The following is a 21,057-nucleotide window of genomic DNA, read 5'->3' as shown; positions in this document are numbered from 1 at the left end:
AAATTGCCCATTATTAGGGTGTTAGGTTGTACCCTAATATTTTCCAGTGTATTAAGAAATGAGTGGGAATCCTGAGGCCTGGTGCGGGATCTGTAGCAAGCTACAATTTGGATTGCAGTCTTGCCCAGAGTTAGTTGTACTTGGATAATCTCTGATGCACTATGCTGCGCAACTAGCCCGGAGGTGTGGATATCCTTAATGAATATGGACACGCCTCCGTGCTTTTACCTCCAAATCTGGAGGAGATAAAGCACAAATCTACAGAAAACAGTCCCAATGACTTCCCTCTACCTGCACCAAGCACTTATCTTTTGGCAGCACCCTTGGCGGGAAAATTAGCACTTTTTGCTCAAAATTGGCAGTTAATAACCCAGGACAAGTGGGTACTAAACATAGTATCACAGGGATACAGATTCCATTTCCACACTCTGCCAATGGCAAACGGTTGGCCAGATCTGCCAAAAAATCAATGGGCAGAGGCACAGAAACAGGTTACGTCCGTCATGGATATGGGGGCCATTCAGCCAGTACCAGAACAGGAAAAAGGACAAGATTTTTACTCAAGACTGTTCTTCGTACCCAGAAAGGACAAGGCCTGGCGGCCAGTACTTGATTGATCGATTTTGAACACATACCTGGACATTCCAAAATTCAAAATGCTGACTTTGCAGCAGTTTCTGCCCATGCTGGGCAAGAATGCTTGGCTGGTGACATTAGACCTAAAAGAGGCATACCTGCTTGTCCCAATAAGACAATCGTGCAGAAGATACCTCAGATTCAAGGCAGGCTTAATGCATTACCAATTCTCTGCACTGCCCTTTGGCTTATTTACTGCGCCCAGGGTCTTTACAAAGTGCCTGGCACCAGTAATTGTATTTTGCAGACAAAGAAGTATTCAAATATATCCTTACTTGGACAACTCTCTCATTCAAGCAGAGAACAAGGACATTCTTCTTCATCATCTGGCGTTTGTGAAAAGGCTTCTAACATGCCTAGGGTACACAATAAATGAAAAGAAATCACAACTGGTACCCTCTATTCCTGGGTGCAAGCTTGAATACAACTGCCCAGATGGCTTCCCTCATGCCAGACAAAGGCAACTGACTACTTACTTCAAACTGATGGCAACAAAAACCCAGTTTATCTGCAAGACAAAATTTGCAGGCTTTGGGATTCATGGCATTCTGCATCCTACTGATTCCATATGCAAGACTGCATATGAGGAAACTTCAATGGTACCTAAAATGTTTATGGAGTCAACATTGTCACAGTCTGGAAACAATGATTCCTCTCATTCCCTGCCTACAACAAGAGTTTTTATTGTGGGCAAAGGCATGTCACCAAAACATGGGATTGACCTTCACTCTACCCCCTGCCAGCCAAATCTTAACAGATGCATCAAGTTTTGCCTGGGGGACCCACATGGCAGGAAGATGCATTCAGGTAATATGGACCCCAAAACAAATGCATCTACATATCAACCAGAAAGAGATGCTAGCTGTTCAAAATGCCCTAACAGTCTTCAAGGACTTATTTCATCTAGGACAACTACTGATAAAGACGGACAACACCACGGTCATGTGGTATATAAACAAGCAGGAAGGCACGCATTCATACCCCTTTTGCAGATTGGCAATGGCACTGTGGGACACAGCTTTGACTTACCAAATACATCTTCAAGCTCAATTCCTGCCAGGAAAGCAAAATACTCTGGCAGACTATTTAAGCAGAAACCTTATGGATCCCCACGAGTGGAAACTAGATCCACAAGTCTTCAGCATGATAAAGAAATGGGGGAGCCCAGACATAGATCTATTTGCCTCTCCTCAAAATTATCAGTTGAAAAGATTCTGCACAAGGACTTTATCACAGACAAGCATGGAAAGTGGACGCCCTATCCTTCAGTTGGAAAAAACAGTTTACGCCTTTCCTCCTCTGCCTCTTCTTCCCATGGTCCTCCTAAAAGTCAGACAAGAGAAACCAAAGATGATACTAATTGCCCCGGACTGGCCCCGCCAATACTGGTACCCAATCCTAAGGAACTTGTCTCAATACCCAGCTTGGACCTTACCTCAAAGACCTCAACTACTGTCCCAGCAAAACAGTCAGATTCTGCACAATCAGCTCCAGACACTGAACCTGGCAGCATGGCTGATCATGTAGTTATACAAGCAACACCTCTCAGTAAAGCTTTGATGGATGTCATTTTGGAAGCCAGAAGGCCTAGTACTAGAAAATCTTATGCTGATAAATGGAAGAGATTCTGTGCTTGGAATAAAGCACAAGTAACTGATACAGCAGAACCAAATATTCCTCAGATATTACAATACTTAACTGAGATGCTTGACAAAGGCCTATCTTTTTCATCAATTAAAATTCATGCCTCTGCCATTTCGGCTCATTACAATACAGAGCCACCAATCTTTTCTCATCCTTTACTAAAGCAGTATCTTAGAGTAGCCAAAAATTTAAGGCCTCCTAGAAGATCACCAATACCTGCATGGGACCTCAATTATGTGTTGGAAAAGCTCACCCTGCCTCCATTTGAACCCGCTGCTATCGCTGATATAAAGGTCTTATCATGGAAAGCAGCTCTGCTACTAACAATTACTTCAGCAAGAAGAGTTTCAGAGCTACAGGCCCTCATGGCTGTAGAGCCTTTTATCATATTTTACCCAGACAGGGTGTCTCTGAGGACAAATCCTACATTTATGCCTAAGGTGGTTTCCAGTGTGACTCTTAACCAGACTATTCATCTGCCAACCTTTTATCCAAATCCGCAGAACAAGGGGGAGAGAATTCTGCATTCCTTGGATGTGCACAGACAGCTAAGATTCTACTTGAGCAGGACTAAAGCTCTAAGAAAAACTGAGCAATTACTAGTGGCATATGCTGCAGGATCAGAAGGAAAGGTTATTTCAAAGCAGACTGTTTCAAAGTGGATAAGCCACTGCATTTGTTTCTGCTACTTACACCATGGTAAACCTGTGCCCAAGGGCATTAGGTCTCACTCCACCAGAGCTGCAGCTACTTCAGCAGCCTTTTTCAGAGGAATACCAACCAAAGACATTCTAGAGGCTGCTACTTGGAGTTCTGTTCACACCTTTACAAAGCATTATCTTTTGCCTCTCTAGTCTAAGTCCAGGGCAGGCTTTGCCACTGCAGTTCTGCAGGGCCTTATAGTCGCATCTAATACTGTTTAGCTCCAGCCACCCAACCATAGCTTTGGGATTCTACCCAAATGTAATGACTGCAACAGTGAAACACGAAGAACATAGTACAGTTGTGTACACTTTACCATAAATGTAGATGTTCAAGTGTATTCACTGTTGCAGTCCAGGTTCCCCTCCCGCCATCCCCCTTTCTTTCTGGAGTTATCTTTCCTTCTGTATCTTCTACAACCTATGTGGTATATTTGCTTGTAGATGAAGGTAAAGTTTATATTGTTGCATGTATTTATATATATACATATTTTTGCTATCTTTTTGGGGGCACCTGACATCTGGGGCAAGAAAAACTAAAGAAAATGGCGTCTGCTGCATGTTTTATACCCCTGACGACCTGACGTCATGGAAGAGGAGACAGCAACCGACGCAGGGCCCAAGACTTTGGAATTCAGGCCGACTGAGGTTAACCTTCCAGCAGATTACCCAACTGTAATGACTGCAACAGTGAATACACTTGAACATCTACATTTATGGTAAGTGTACACAACTGTACTTTCTCTGCACAGCCCTTTGGCTTATCTACTGCCCCCAGGGTCTTCACAAAGTGCCTGGCAACAGTAATTGCATTTTGCAGGCAAAGAAATATTCGAAGGACCTGGACTATTTTCTAATTCAGGCAGAAAGCAAGAACACTCTTCTAAAACATCTGGCATTTGTAAAAAGGCTTCTAACTTGTCTGGGGTACACCATAAATGAAAAGAAATCACAACTGGTACCCTCTCAAATAATTACATTCCTGGGTGCAAGCTTGAATACAACTGCCCAGATGACTTACCTTACGCTAGAAAAACAAATTCAATTGATGACGGACTTCAAACAGGTGGCCACAAAAACCCAGATATCTGCAAGACAAATTCTGCAGGCCTTTGGATATATGGCCTCCTGCATTCTTCTAATTCCTTATGCAAGACTGCATATGAGGAAACTTCAGTGGTACCTAAAGAACTTATGGAGTCAACATTGTCACAGCCTGGAAACAATGATTCCTATCATTCCTTGCCTGCAACTAGAGTTCCTATGGTGGGCAGAGGCCTGCCACCAAAACAAGGGACTGTCATTCATTCCACCTCCTGCTGCCCAAACCTTGACTACAGACGCATCAGACTATGCTTGGGGGGGCACATCTGGCAGGGAGATGCATTCAGGGCCAATGGAGCCCAAATCAAATTCACCTACATATCAGTCAGAAAGAGATGCTAGCTGTACAGAATGCTCGGACAGCTTTCAAGGACTACCTTCATCCAGGACAACTACTGATAAAGAAAGACAACACCACAGTCATTTGGTACATAAACAAGCGGGGAGGGGGGTACACATTCCTACCCCCTTTGCAGACTAGCCATGGCATTGTGGAACACGGCCTTGACTTATCAAATACAGCTACAAGCTCAATTCCTGCCAGGAAAGCAAAATACTCTGGCAGACGAACTAAGCAGAAATCATATGGCCCACACGAATGGAAACTGGAACCACAAATCTTCAGCATGTTGACACGCAAATGGGGGAGCCCAGACCTAGATCTGTTTACCTCACCCCAAAACTATCAGTTGGACAATTTCTCCACAAGAATTTATTACAAAAAAGCTTGGAAAGTGGATGCTCTATCCTTCAGCTGGAAAAACCTATCAGTCTATGCCTTCCCCCTCTGCCTCTGCTCTACAAAGTCTTACTAAAAGTCAGACAGGAAAAAACAAAAATGATTCTGATTGCTCCAGACTGGCCTCGCCAACACTAGTATCTGCTCCTGAGCAATATATCGCACCTTCCTCCGTGGTACCTGCCTCAGACACCTTACCTACTGTCTCAGCAGAACTATCAAATTCTGCACACTCAGCTCCAAACTTTGAATCTTGCAGCATGGCTAATCAACTAATTTCACCAGTTACATCTCTCAGCAAGCCTGTGAAGGATGTCATTTTGGAGACTAGAAGGCTTAGTACTAGAAAATCTTATGCTGACAAATGGAAAAGATTCTGTGCCTGGAACCAAGCACAAGGAATAAAGCACAGCAATGCCCAATATTCCTCAGATTCTGCAATACTTAACTGAGATGCTTCACAAGGGCCTATCTTTTTCTTCCATAAAAATCCATGCCTCTGCCATTTCAGCTCATTGCAACATAGAGCCTCCCCTCTTTTCTCATCCTCTGCTAAAGCAGTATCTCAGAGGGGCCAAAATTAAAGACCTCCCAGGAGAGCACCAACTCCTGCATGGGACCTCAGTTTTGTTTTGGAAAGACTCTCTCTACCTCCTTTTGAGCCAGCTGCTACTGCGGACCTAAAATTTCTCTCTTGGAAAATGGCTTTTCTTTTAGCAGTCACTTCAGCTAGAAGGATTTCAGAACTACAGGCTCTTATGGCAGTGGAGCCTTTCATTATTTTTTACCCGGACAGAGTGGCTTTCAGGACCATTCCATCCTTTATGCCTAAGGTGGTATCTAGTGTGGCACTTTATCAGACCATTCATCTGACAACTTTCTTCCCAAATCCACAGAACAAGGGTGAGCGGATTCTGCATTCATTGGATGTACACAGACAACTAAGAATGTCCTTCATGGATGCATCTGCAGTCATAACAAGTGGGTTGTCCTGTCGTCAGGCAGCCCTTCAGTCGGCCGGATTCCAAAGTCCGGGTCCTTCGCTGATGTCGCATCTCTGTTGGTTCGGGTATAAAGGCATCAGCCGACGCCATTTTCCTCAGTCTTTCTTGCCGTCCAGAGATTACTTCTACGAAATACTACCAAGACTTCTAAAAGCATAACCCCGTCCCGACTTCTGCCCAGCCGATGTCAGAAAAAGTTAACAATTGTTTAAACTGTGGGAAACAAATACCTCATAATGATTTCCACTCTTACTGTCTGTTTTGTTTCGGCCCCAGCCCGACTTAGCAGCCTGTTCGGCTGTGCTTCTTTTCAACCCGACGACTTTTTAAGCCGGTCCGGAGTTGCAGGAACAGTTTTTGGTTCTGATTTTTGCTGCATTATTATGCCCGGATCCTCCAAACCATGGTCAAAAACTGAACAAAGTACAGCTGAACCTATTCCTACAACTGAGGCCCCTGCTACAACTCTTGAAACGACTTCAGAAATTTTACCCACTACGGTGGTTGACTTATCAGACACCATCCCTTGGATGTTTCTACCCCAGCACGTGGTGCTGCTAGCACCACCAGCAGCCATGTCCATTAAGGCCTTCGCCAGGGCTAAAGCAGCCAAGACTACTAAAACAGTGCCTGTTAAACCACCCACATCCAGGCCCTCTTCTAGTTCTCAAATGCTTACTTTGGCAGAAGATTTAATTTCTTTAATTAGAGGATCTCAATCTCACCCAGACAGGGCCTCTCAGCCCCCAGAGAAGAGACCTAGGGCAGAGCCCCCGAGCCAGTGTCCTCTGATGATTCTGCTGATGAATCAGACATAACTGACCAGCCAGAGGCTCCTTCTCCAATTTTGAAGATTCTGATGCTGAAGAATCCATCCCAGCTGCTTCCCACCAGAAGAATTCTCCTTTGGGGAAACCTTGCATGCCATGAGAACAGTTCCAATGGCAGCAACAGGATTTTTCAGACTCCAGAAAAGACTTAGGACTTTTCTGCACCTCCCACAGCACAGGCCCTTAGCTATACCCCTGTTCTCTCTGTGGTGGATGATGCTTCAATGATGTTTGCTCCGCTCCAGATTTTTACCCCCAGCCCTGCCAAACCAGACAGATTTTACAGGGTGCCAGATACTCATCACCACCTTTACAAGGCTCCACTTGCAGACCCAGAAACTATATCCCAGGGCCCCAAGGTAGTAGTGACCATAGCTAAAACCCTATTCCTTCTGAAAGGGAAGCAAGGTCATTAGACAGATGGGGTAAAAAGGTCTACACTTCAGCTACTCTCTCAGCTAGAGCTTTAAACTGTCAGTTTCACATGATACAATACCAAGAGTTTATGCTGGATCAGTTAACTAAAAACTAACCACTGATGAATCTCTTGATAAGAAATATGTATTAGAGATGGTAAATAACATACAACAGGTTAGCAACCATTCCTTAAAATGTGGCTATGATGCACTGGAGGTTTATTTAGATCAGCCATGACAGGCACAGTGATAAGAAGGCATGCATGGCTAAAGGAACAGCTTTACCGGATCACGTTAAAGCTAAGTTGCTAGATGCTCCTATGGACAAGACAAGTTTGTTTGGTACATCTGCCCAGCAGGTTATGAAGAAAATGGAAGAAAAGGCAAAATCTGTTCAAACTGTTAAAGATTTCTTGCAGGTTCAACCCCAAGGTTTAGCAGGAACTGGAATTGGTCCTTTCCTGACTCCACAAAATTTCAAAGGGCAGGAATAGACGCCCAGAGGCAGAAACCAATCCAGAGGAGGTGCCTACAGAGGAAGACAGTGGCAAGGTAACAACAGAGGCACAGACACAGCCACTGCCACTACATCAACACAACCACAGTGACAGGAACAAATAGCAGCTCCTCTAGGCGGAAAGTTAACCTTATTTTCAAAGAACTGGCACTACATAACAAAGGACAAGTGGATTTTACAAACCATAGATCAAGGTTACCGGTTTCACTTCCACACTTTTCCAGTCAAAAGAGGAATGCCAAATCTACCTCCAAATCAAAAACAGAGGCTCCAGATAATGGAGTTAGCAAACATGAGAGCTGTGGAAAGAGTGCCAACAGCAGAAAGGGGTTCTACTCCAGACTATTCCTAGTTCCAAGAAAGGAAAAAGTTGGAGACCAATTGTCCACCTTAAATACATACATCATTGTCCCAAAATTCAAAATGCTGACCCTACAGCAACTTCTTTCATGCTGGGCAAGGAGTCTTGGCTGGTAACTCTAGATCTCAAGGAGGCATACCTGCACGTCCCCATTCAATTAATCTGCAGAAGATACCTCAGATTTCTTGCAGGATCAGAGCACTATCAATTCTCAGCATTGCCTTTTGGCTTATCTAAGAGTATTCACAAAATGCCTGGCATCAGTAATCGCCCATTGCAGACTTCAGGAATTCAAATTTACCCATACTTGGACGACTGCCTGCTACAAGGGGACAACAAAAGCAAGCTGACAACAGATTTACAAAGGGTCATTTACTGCTACACAGTCAATTTACAAAAGTCAAGGCTGATACCATCCCAAACAAGGACATTCTTCAGTAAAACAAATGGCATTCCTGACTACAGAAAACAAAAGAACTAAACTGAACAAGTTAACAGCAAGAAAAGTACTGCAGGCCTTGGGCTCATGGCATCATGCATAATCTTGGTTCCATTTGCCAGACTACATATGAGAAAACTACAGTGGTACCTAAAGAATTTATGGTCCCAACACAGACACAGTCTAGAAACAGAAATCCCACTAATTCCATGCTTAAAACAGGAGTTCCTATGGTGGGCTCAGGCATGCCAGTCAAACCCAGGCCTCCTTTTCGCAGATGACAAGCAAGCCAGACCATCACAACAGACGGACAAATGCGGCAAGGATTGTGGACACAGGATCAACTCCAACTGCACATCAACCTAAAAGAAATGCTGGCAGTAAAACTGGCAATCCAAAAGTTCAAACCATTTCTCAAAGAGGGCCAGTTGATGATAAGGACAGACAACACCACAGTCATGTGGTACATCAACAAACAGGGAGGCACTCATTCATACCCCTATGCAGAATGACCTTGGAGCTGTGGACCCTGGCACTCAGCTACAACATCCAGTTACAGGCAATATTTGTACCAGGGAAAGACAATACTAGCAGACATATTAAGCAGAACCACTGGATGCCCACCAATAATGGAAGCACCACCCATCTTCAAGACCATCTCAAAGAAATGGGGAATGCCACAGATAGACCTATTCGCATCACCTCTCAATCACCAGCTCAAAAATTCTGCACAAGGACATTCCACCCATTAGCATGGAAAGTGGATTCGCTCTCTTTCAACTGGAAAGGCTAACAGCATATGCATTCCCCGCTTCCTCTGATACACAAGGTACTACTGAAAATCAAGGAAGAACGCCCAAGGATAATCCTGATAGCTCCAAACTGGCCAAGACAACACTGGTACCCACTACTGAGGAGCATGTCTCGAACAATATGTGGACAATTCCCTGATGCCCTTGATGTTAACGCAGAACAACTACAGCATCATACATCCAAACCTAAAAACTTGCAACTGACTGCATGGAACATCACATAACAGCAGCTATTCCAGAACTTTCCCAAAGAGTTAAAGACATTATTCTTGAAGCTCAACAAGAAGGAACTATGCTGGAAAATGGAAAAGGTTTGTCATCTGAGTACGGAAAGAGGAAAAGATGTGTCAAACATAGATATGCCTAACATTCTGGAGTATTTTGGAGTATCTGGCTAACTTCATTCAGGCCTGTCCTACTCCTCCATCAAGATACATGCATCAGCTATTTCAGCAGAATACAGCTTTGATACACCTGTTTTTTCAATTCTTTTGCTCAGGCAATCCTCAGAGGAATCAAGAATGTAAAACCTCCAAGGAAACCACCATTACCAGCTTGGGATTTAAACTTTGTGCTAGAAAAGTTGACACTAGCACCCTTTGAACCAGCAGCAACAGCAGACCTACAACACCTGTCATGGAAAACTGCTTTCCTACTGGCAGTTACTTCAGCAAGGAGGGTTTCAGAACTACAGGCCTTAATGGCAGTGCAACCCTTCCTAATCTTCCACCAAGATAGAGTGTCCATGAGGACTAATCCTACATTTATGCCTAGGTGGTATCCAGACTGTCTTTAAACCAGGCAATCCACCTACCTACCTTCTTTCCCAACCCACAAAACAGAGGGAAAGAATACTGCATACCTTGATGTACATGACAGAACAAAAATAGCAGAAAGACTGACCAACTTTTGTAGCCTATGCAACAGGAAGGGAAGGAAAAGCTATTTCCAAACAGACAATCTCCAAATGGATAGGAAATTGCCTTCCATGGAAAACCAATTCCACAGAACATAAGACCTCACTCTACAAGGGCAACAGCCACTACCCACAGCCTTTTTAGGAGGGGGCAACCAAAGACATTATTGAGGCGGCTACTTGGACCTCCGTGCATACATTTGCCAAGCATTATAATTTGCCTCTATATTCCATCCCGAAAGCAGGGTTTGCTGCTGCTGTTGCTATTGGGATCCTAAACACACCATAATCTATTTTTTTATCCTCCTCCCTAGTTGGCTATGGTATTCTGACTGCAGATGCATCCATGAAGGACATAGTACAGTTTTGTACCTACCATAAATGTAGATGTCCTAACTGGATAGCATCTGTCAGGATTACCTCTCCATCCCTCTGTGGTACTCCTAGGTGTTTACCCTTCTAATAGCTAGCTGTTGGGGAGTCTTTATGGTGTATTTGTTTGTGTATATGTACATACATGCTTATTGTTGTGTTTACCTCTATCTATTTGGAAACATTGGCATCTATCCAAATTTTAGCCTGCAAGAGGGCTACTGGCATCTGGGGCAAGAAACACTGAGGGATGCCTTTAAGACCAACAGAGATGACGCCGGGTGGAGGCGACATCACCGGACTTTGAACTGTCCGCCGACTGAAGGGCTGCCTGACGACAGGACAACCCACTTGTTATGACTGCAGATGCTATCCAGTTCGGACATCTACATTTATGGTAGGTACAAAACTGTACTTTCTACTTCAAGCAGGACAAAATCTCTAAGAAAATCTGAACAATCACTGGTGGCATTTGCTGTAGGGGCAGAGGGAAAGGCTATTTCAAAGCGGACTATTTCTAAATGGGTAAGCCATTGTATTCATTTCTGCTATATGCACCATGGTAAACCTGTCCCCAAGGGGATCAGATCTCATTCCACCAAGGCTACATGTACTTCTGCAGCCTTTCTCAGAGGGGTTCCTACCAGAGACATTCTAGAAGCTGCTACCTGGAGCTCAGTTGATACGTTCATTAAACATTACCATTTACCTCTCTTCTCTAAATCCAGAGCAGGTTTTGCCACTGCTGTCTTGCAGGGCCTTATAGCTGCTCCTAATGCTGTATAAATCCATCCTCCCAACCATAGCTTTGGGATTCTACCCAAGTGTAATGACTGCAACAGTGAAACACGAAGAACATAGTACAGTTTTGTACACTTACTATAAATGTAGATGTTTGAGTGTATTCACTGTTGCAGTCCTGGTTACCCTCCCTCCAGACCCCCTTGTTTCTGTAACTATACCTCTCATTTCTTTTTTTACTATCTTTAAAAGCTTTTTTGGTGTATTTGCTTTTGTTTGGAGGTATATGTTTTGTGTTTTTTATTCTATGCATACACACACACACACACACACATATATATATATATAGATATAGATATATATATATATATATATATATATATATATATATATATATATATATATATATATATATATATATATATATATATATATATATATATATATAGATAGATATATATATAGCTCCCCATTTGGGGGGCACCTGACATCTGGGGCAAGAAAAAACTGATGTAATGGTGTCGGCTGCATGTTTTTATACCCATGACGACCTGAAGTCATGGAAGAAGGGACAGCAACTGACACAGGACCCAAGACTTTGGTAATCAGGCCGACTGAGGGCAACCTGCCAGCAGATTACCCAAATGTAATGACTGCAACAGTGAATACACTCAAACATCTACATTTATGGTAAGTGTACACAACTGTTCTTTCCCATTCCATACATAAACCGACACCCACTGATGACATGGGCACAGTCACCAGTTCCAGTGCACAGCTGCGCAACTGCCATTCAATCCCTCCATCAGTAAGGAGCTCGTGTTCAAAGACTAGTAATATACACAGAATGAGGATACTCGTACCAGAGCTAGAGGATGATCGATTTATCCCAGTTCTTACTGCCTCTCTCCCCCCCACTTAGTTATTGCAGGAAACAAGTCAATTTGTGCTGTTCTTCGTGAATGAAGATATTCTCTTTGCAAAAAAAAAAAAAAAAAAAAACAGTGAAGTAGTTCATTTTTACATTTTTTTTTTTTACTGGGCTATAGCAAATTTTGTTTTAGCAAATAAAGAACATCTTAGTGACCTAGAAGGTTTTAACTGCACTTAATTTTAATAGTTTTATGTGCAGTGTTGCATGCTCACATGCACATAAGATTTCTCAGACTGTGGTGTGGTACCCACTGCATTATTAAAACACATGCATCTGTGTGCATGTCATATACTCACTGATGGCTTTGTTAGTGAATAACAAAATGTATAATGAGCTTCAAGTAGTGTTACATGGCATGACATATTAGGTGAGAAGAAACTTATTTTGCTCACTATTAGTAATGTGTGATAATACTGTTTAAATAGTCTTGATACAAGTTTATTTTAACAGTGCACTAATTTGCTCTAACTTTTAGGAATGTCAGCAATTCTTTATAGTACAGAGACATTTGAAGGCAAAATCATAGAAGCTGAGGCTCTTACTTGGCTTGCTTTTCTGATCCTCGCTTCTGTCTGCTTTCTACCTTCATTTCTTCTAATATTCACTTAGGATTTGAACAGAAAGCTCTCTTGTAGGGAAGTGTTTTTTTTTTTTTCCCAATACTGTCAGTATGCTGCTTTAGGTTGCTGTGCTCTTGTTGCATTTAATTTTTGGGAATGTGCGTATGTTGCCCCCACCACCACCACACACACACACACACACACACAAATCTCTGCATAGATTCTGTTAGAATCAGGGAAATGAAAGTGTAACATTGGCTGTCATTTGGGACTCAAGCCCAAGATCTCCAGCATATTACTGAATGTCCCACATGCTGCAGTTTATGGGCAAGAGCATTTAATGCCCAACATCTTCTGTCACACTTACAACTTGTCTCAGAAAGAGCTGGCTTCCTTTTTTACTTCATAAGGTCCATGCTTCATGTTCTGCAGAGTTTTTTTCATGCTGTTAAAAGTAATTTCTTCTCTTCTGCCAGCTGTATGACACCTACATAAGATTAAACATCCCCCTTTTATAGTTTCAGTTAGTGACAGAGAAGGCTACACTCTGTGAAGATTCTCGAAAACAAATCCTTTCTGATTGCCTCATTAGTTCTAACTTTTATGCATAGATCGTGTGTGGAAATGGAATTCATCTGCTGTTCAGTTTACAGTGTGGCATTCATCTACACAAAGGAACTGTGATTGGGTGATTATAGGGTGATTAGTCTGTCTTCTCCGCTGTTGTAGCTGCAAACTGTGGACTGAATGGAGTGCACCTCCTGTCTGTCACACATGCAATTAACTTGTGGCTAAAAAGGGTGCTAAGTATGCTGAAGGAATCCTGATGAGATAGATAACAACACCTCCCACAGGAAAGTTTGATTTGTGTTGGAAGTTGTGCCACAGCTGTTTTATGACAGCTGAGACTACAAAGTATTAGCAAATGAATACACTTCCCCTTCTTTCTTGAAAGCAAACTGCAGCTGTGCTTGTCTTTAGGGGGCAAGTCAGTGTTTTTAAATTCTCATAAACATTGAGTAGTGATGGATCCACAGAGAAGGACACCTGTTCCTGTGTTTACGAACTAGCAGTCCTTAGGGGTACCGACACTTTTAGTTATGGTGGAACTGGAGACGTCTGCATATTTTTAGTATATTTGTCACTGTATGATTTTGAACTAAGTGATGAAACAGCAGTAGAAGGGGAACTCTTGGATTATGTGTAGATTTTTCTGATACAGCAAAACTAGTGTCAGTGACTTGTGAGATCAAAAGGCTGTCTGTTCTTTACCTTCAGTTGAGACTGGATTAAATTTTCAAGTACGTGATGGTATAGTGCAAGCTTGAGGCTGGAGATGGAGTAGTCACTTCATTTCTTAAATACAGTACTTTAGTTAAGGTGCTAAACAATGTTATTTTTGCTTAATCAGATGGAGGAGTTCTTGTAATTGTTAAAGTTGTGATGAAACATCAAGATTTATTGTATTTAAATTTGCTTTTGTCAATACATAATATTTATTTTGTGTAAAATTAAAACTTCACATACCCAACTTTTTCCTTGTATTAATTTATGGCTACCCATTTAACATGTTCTTAATTTTTTATAATCAGTTTTAAAAATGCTGCACCTTTCCTGAAAAAGCTACAGAAATCTTCCCAGTTAACATAATGCAGTAATTAAGTAAATTAACATTGTGAAACACGTTTTTTGGGTATTATCAAAATAAGTTCTACGAATTAATTGGATTTGTCTCTGGGGTTGCATGCTTTTTAAATCCATAAACGTAGTACAATGTGGTCTCTTCATTAAAATGAAGTTTATAATAGCGTGAAAGAGTTGTACAGTGTAGCATAGCTTTATGGCCTTAATATTACAGAGGGATAGAACATCCAGAGTAATAGTGTAGTCTGAATGCGTGATTATAAAAGTGAAAACTGAAATGATGGCATTAAGAAAGGGAATGTCTTTTAATCCAAAATCTCACAATTTGGGCTAATGTTCACCTTATTTCACCTTATTTCAAGAGAGCATGGGTGCCTGGGTCTTGTAACGGGTCATGCAAAAGGGAAGCCTATCATATGATGACTGAAAGAAATGATGTAGTTCAGTAGTTTGGTGCAGCTTCAGTTTTCTAATTCTGCTTACACTGCCATGTTTATTTCTGTGTCAAATCCTTTTGCGTCCACTCCTGACTTTGTGGTGGTGTCATTATTTTCTTTAACCTTTTCCATACTGACATAAATGAAGTGTTCCAGATTATTCAGAATACAGTGAAAGATTCAAAGGCGGAGTTTTTCTTCCTGTCTGTCCTTCAACACCTGCTTCTTATTCGCAACGATTATGAAGCTCGGCAAGTATATTTCAACTTTTTGAAAGTGATCAATGTGCTCATGGTTTTCTTTATTGGCATACAAATCTGAAGTAGTAACTTGCTGTGGGTAGTTTGAGTGAAAATGTATTGTAAAGCATTCTGCAAAAAAATTACTTGAACGTATTTGTTACACCTGTAAGTTATAGTTAGTGTGGGTAGAGAGAGTGGGGAAAAAATCAGGTGGTGGTTTAAAATAATTTTTCTTTGAAGATGATGATAGCTGCTGAGTTTTAATCTGTAGTCATGAGAAGAATGATCTTATTCAAAGCCCCAGCCATGCTTTCAACACTATAGATTCTCTTTTACACAAGCATAGTTGTTAGAAGGTGACTCCCCAGGATTGCTGCAATGTGTACATGTTCTCTTTGAGGCGAGATCTTAATAGATTTGTCCCACGGTCTGTTGTGACTATAATGTATGCAAGCCCATTCCAACCGCACTGGGTTTTCAGTTGCAGAATTGTTTATTAACTTGAAGATGCTAGAATAGTTTTCCTGTCTGTGCCTCAACAACAGCAAAAAAAAAAAAAAAAAAAAAAAAAATTGCCCAGAAAAATATCAGTTTCCTTAGTCTGGGATAAACACTTTTTAAAATATATCATAGGTACATAGATTAATACTAGGCTAATTGCCGTTGTGGGCCATTTTAAGCCTAGCCAGTTACCCCATGTGAGAATCAAACCCTGCACCTTGTGTCTGCAAGGTAAACACCTTAACAATTCTGCCAACCCCCCACCCTTACTCTGCCAACCCCCCACCCTTACATATTTTAAAGTACCAATGCTAACATATGCTGAAGGTAAGGATTTCAGAGTTTTCACTTAAAAGGATCTTCCAGGAGGGAGCATCCTTGAAACTGAATTATTTTCTACATGGGAGAGTATGTCCCACTTTTTTCTTAACTGAAAAGGGTGAGTTTGTAATATACGTATTCTGCTTCCTGTTGCAAGAAATATTTCATTGTGCTTTCCTCTCTTCTCTCTTAATGCTAATTTCTTTCACAAAAGTCTGAAGTAAAAGTCCAAGTCTCATCCTCATTGCACTATATTAACCAAAAAGGGTGTAGTTTCAAGCTCTCATGTGTCTGGCAGTGCATTACAGGAAAACTATCCATGTTCAAGACAAGGAAATCCCTAACAGATGGAGTCACATCTAGCATTATCTCAGGATTTGGCTTCTTGCTTAGATCCTGTACTTCTGTCTGATATTCATTGGGAGTTTGAGGTAAGTGCCATCAGCAAAAATTACCGAGTATTTGAGAAGAAATTGTGGAAGAAAATGATATTCTGTACAAACTGCTGTATCACAGATAAATGGTTTAGCAGTCTAAATTCAATATATAGTAATAATAATAATATAGTACAGGTAGAGGCGATTTTCCAAGTAGTAGAAGAGGTATCCTTTGCTGCCTCAGTCAGTCTGCATGTTGTGATGACTTACCCAAGAAATCGGTTTGATCGGAATGTTGATTATTCTGTAACTAAAGTTCATGTTAGTCATTGCTACCCATCACAACCATGCAGAGAGGCAAACATTTGGCAGAACACTTGCTGATTAAGCAGATGTCCTTCCTTATCACTGTTGCAGTATTCACAGCATGTGGAATCCCCAGTCAAGGATAGCCCTATGTCTGGCCAGTATACCAAGGCCTTGCCATCCTCCTAGCATCATACACCAGGCATATGCCCCCACGTAGGCATAGAGCATAAAGTTGACACATGTATGACTCATACTTGGAATGTCTTTGTTGCCAGTAGAAATGCCACAGTTGTCTGGCAACAGATGTCAGACTTCAGGGTTCTCTCCATTATCCATCAAGGTTATTTTATGGTATTGAAATACCAGGCCCTTTAAAGGTCGTTCCAGACGACGCCAAATTCATGTGGTACATCAACAAACAGGGGTGAAGAAGGTCCTATCTTCTTTACAGACTAGCCCTTCAGGCCAGGGATTTGGCTGTCTGACATCTTGTAACCCTCAAGCAGTCTACATCTCTTCAGAAAACAACTTTGTGGTAAACTCACTGAGCAAATGTAGGGCACAACCTCACGAATGGATGTTTCACAAAGAGGTGTTTCTGGACATAATACATTGGTGGGGTAGTCTCAAGTGGATCTTTTTGCCTCCCATTTGAACAGGCATCTTCCTCTCTTCTGTTCAGAGTCCCAAGTCCTTTGACTTGGAAGGTGAATGCCATGCCCTTTTCTTGGAAGGGGATGTTCCTGTATGCTTACACTCCTCTTCTGCACTTTCCAGGGTCTTGTACGTGGTTAGTAAGGGCTCCCCAAGAATCTTGCTGGTGACTCCCTTTTGACCTAGACAGTATTGGTTACCCCTTCTTTTTCAGCTGGCCAGGGATAATAGTCGCAGATTACCTCACTGGATGGATCTTTTCATGTAAAACAAGGGGTCTCTCATTCGCCCTTTCTTATCCACGCTTCAGTTGACACTTTGGGTGATAGGATTTTGATCCCATTTAGACACCACTTTTCTGCGGACATGCTTAAGGTTCTGCAGGAGACCAGGAAACCCACTACCAGAAAATCCTATATGACTAAATGAAAATGATTTTTTATTTGGTGTCTCAAGCATCACCAGGATTCCTTCTCATTTGGGGTTCCTTTGGTCCTTATTTGTGTGAACTGCTTCATGCTGGCTTGGTGTAGTCTGCTATAGCTCACTTGTAAGTATTCTCTGCTCGTTTGCCCTTGAGCCATCCACTGGCCTCTCATTTTGAGGCAGTAAAATTCAAAGGCGTCTTTCATATCAGCCCCCCCCCCCGCCAAATCTTGTTTCTCCTCTTGAGACCTTCATTTTGTCCTTGAAAAACTGGCCCAAGCTCCTTTTGAGCCTGCCTCCTCCTCTTTACAACACTGCACATGGAAGCCTGTTTTTTTTGGATGTCCTTCTGTACTCATGTTGCAGTATTCTAAACATGAGGGATCCTCCACTTCAGGCAACCTGAACGTCTAGCCCATTTACAAAAGCTTAGCCTGGCTGCTGTATGGTGCATGGGATGTCACATATAGGTGCCATAAACCGCGAGCCACAAATGTGACATGTGTATGCACTGTCATCAGAACTTCTCTGCTGCCAGTCGAACGTCAGCTTGCTCATTCTGCTCCGCGCCAAGTGACTCCAGAAAGCTAAGTACCCTGTTGGGGAATCTTTTTTCTAGCTTTGGTTGCTGTTTTGGTTTTCCTATTAGCTGATTCTGTCCATGTCAGCGACTGCGCCTCCAAGTTTGGTTGTCCTGCCAGCTGCTGATTTAGGGGCTGAGCTACATCTGATGGCATTGGCAACTTTGGTGGGTACCGCTTTGGATGCTGCCCTGGTTTCTACAGCCTGCATGTCTACAGAGGTACCTGCAACATTGACTTCCGATGTCAGGGGGGGAACCAGGTTCGCCTGATTGGTTAGTGTTGCCTTCCATTCCAGAGGAATCCACTCAAGGCCCTTTGCAGGCCTCTGATCCTGTACCCTCGTCTGTTCAGCCTGTAGCAAAGATACCCTGTCTGAAAAGAAAGCAGAAGACCCAGACATCTGTCTGCACCATCTGAAGGCTTGCCAGACTGGCAGGCATTTTCTCAGTCTCTTTTTAATGCCCTTACGGCCCTTAGGCCTGCTTCTTCCCAAGCTCCTACTACTCTACCATCCTTGAGCCCCAAGCCTGCTTCATTGAACCCCTTACCCCAACCTGAGACTTTACAGGAGGAGGACTCCTTCTCTTGAGTCACTCTCATATGCCTCTCAACAGGCCTCTCCCTTGGGATACTATTGTCCAGAAGAAGATTCCTTAGAGTGTGATTCCCCACCTGAAGACATAACCTTTGGGGAAACAATTTCAAAAATGAGGGAATATTTCAAATGGGATTCCACACAAATGACAGAAGTGCAAAAAAGGTGGTATGAACTTCTGCAGATGGATTCTCCCTCCCCTCAGCCATTCCTTCAGTGATCCCAGCCTACCTGGACACCATTGCCTCAGTTTCAAAAGCGCCAGAATCTCAACCTCCAGCTCCAAAGAGGCCAGACATCATCTGTAAAGTTCTTGATGACTTTAAATACTTCATCAAGCCTCCTATGGCAGACCCAGCTGTTTTTGTTGTCTCTGCAGACAAACAGATTCCTTCTTCCTCCTTACTTCCATCAAAGACAGTAAAATGATGGACCGATTGGGAAAGAAAATATACACTTCTTCCACCCTGCCTTCCACAGCCATCAATTACCAAATGCATATGGTAAAGTATGCTTTGGATCTTGTCTCACAGGCCATGGATTAGCTATCCTCCTTACCAGGCACTCCTGTTAAGGCACAGGATGCCTCCACCCTCTCCTTAGCTGCTCAGTTCACTAGACATTCAGTTAAATGCAGCTATGATGCTGTAGACTTGTCAGCCAGGTCTGCTGTTTCAGCCTCGGTGCTCCACAAATACTCCTGGCTCAGACTACAGCCATTACCAGATGATTTAAAAAATAAGATTTTTGATTTTCCTCTTGACAGTAGTTTTCTCTTTGGAAAACAGTCGGAATTGTTTAAAACCTGCAGGAAAAGAGCAAGGAGGTGCAGGACCTTCAGCATCCTTTTATTTACTAGTACCTAAGTTTCATAGAAATTATCCCTCCAAACCAAGTTTAGTCAGCTAAGCTTCTGCACCACCGACCTCCAAATTTAGCAAAGGTGCCAGGAAATCATCCTTAACCAGACCAACCTCTTCCCAGCCCTTTAATAAACAGCCCTTTCCTGACAGATCAACGTCTGCCCGACTACCAGACCCATCCAAATCACCTACCCCTTTCTGTCCGCCTCACTCACTGTCTTCCCCTTTGGCAACAGATCACTTCAGACAACTTCTCAGCAGAATTTGTGCAAAAGGCATCCCTTCTGTCTTCTCCAGACCGCTTGCCCAAAAGAGCTTCCAGGTTTCCTCCCAGTTGGAACACCTTGTGTCTTCTGATACCTCCCTGGAACATCTCACCGAGGAGGTCCCTTGTAAGCGTACGTACATAAGGAGGCACAATGATTCCTCTGTGGAATCCCTCACTGAGGACAGTGATTTGAAGGAAGGGGAAGGATCCCAGAGATCCCCATCTGAGGATGTCTCATATGGAGACAATATTGTAATCCTGGACCAGAAAGGTGGGTGGTCCACCCAAAACCCTAACCCAGAAGAGTCTGTGTTCCTGGAAGCCTTTGTGTGAGGCCCATCTACATTTTGAGTGCTCGACCCCACCACAGATCTTGTTATTGATCTCATCTCTCGCAATGTGTGGAAGGAACCGGACACAGTGGGACACATTCCCAAACACCTGGACATGATCTGTGGCTTCATTGGACTAAGGGCGTCCTTGTCGATGCCATGGTGGTTGCAGCAGCCACCAAAATCTACCTTCACTTTGCGGGTGCTGAACTGTTTGGCACGAGACCAGACTTCAGAGAGACCCTGAGTTAGAGAGCTGTAACAGGCTGTCCCAGAGTACAAAGGATGGGAAGACACTGTCTACCATCGGAATCCATTTTGCCACCTGTCAGTGGTCTTTTTTTTTCCAGCCAGGCAGAGGGCAGAAAGGTTTTAGATTCCTGAAGATGTCGCAGGGAGTTCAGAACCGGTTTTCCTGGTGAAAATGGTGCTAATGGCAGATGCCGCCCTCATGTTTGAGAGGGTCCTATAAATCAAGGATCTCAAGATACCTTCTCAGACAGGCCCAATCAGCGATCGTGAAGGATTGCCAGACTGCTGTACTCTGGAGGCAATCAAGGGACGTCTTTCTTTACACCCAGCAGCCTCGGAGCCATCACTAATGACCATTGGGTGTTGAACATAATATCCAGAGGCTATGTCATTCCCTTTTTTTCAAAACCCCTCTCCAACCAGATCCCTTTATGGAATTCCACCAAGTCAGAGGGAGGCTGCGGGATTAGAAATTTCAAAGCTGCTCACAAAAAGTAATCCAGACCATCCCCCAAGACCAGTTTGG

General features: G+C 42.9%; 1 protein-coding gene across 1 annotated transcript in view; it reads left to right on the top strand.

Moving 5' to 3' along the window:
- Positions 1-21,057, top strand: part of DIAPH1 (diaphanous related formin 1) — a 2,838,381-nt gene that overhangs the window by 1,034,669 nt on the left and 1,782,655 nt on the right. Inside the window, exon 11 of the mRNA XM_044069079.1 lies at positions 14,942-15,058. Coding sequence (XP_043925014.1) covers positions 14,942-15,058 — 117 coding nt within the window. The remainder of the gene's footprint in view (positions 1-14,941; positions 15,059-21,057) is intronic.

Source organism: Protopterus annectens, chromosome 4.part0 (genome assembly GCF_019279795.1).
Source record: "Protopterus annectens isolate FY-2018-M chromosome 4.part0, PAN1.0, whole genome shotgun sequence".
Lineage (NCBI taxonomy): Eukaryota > Metazoa > Chordata > Ceratodontiformes > Protopteridae > Protopterus > Protopterus annectens.
Note: the sequence above shows the minus strand (reverse complement) of the source record. Positions and strands in the feature narration are given on the sequence as shown.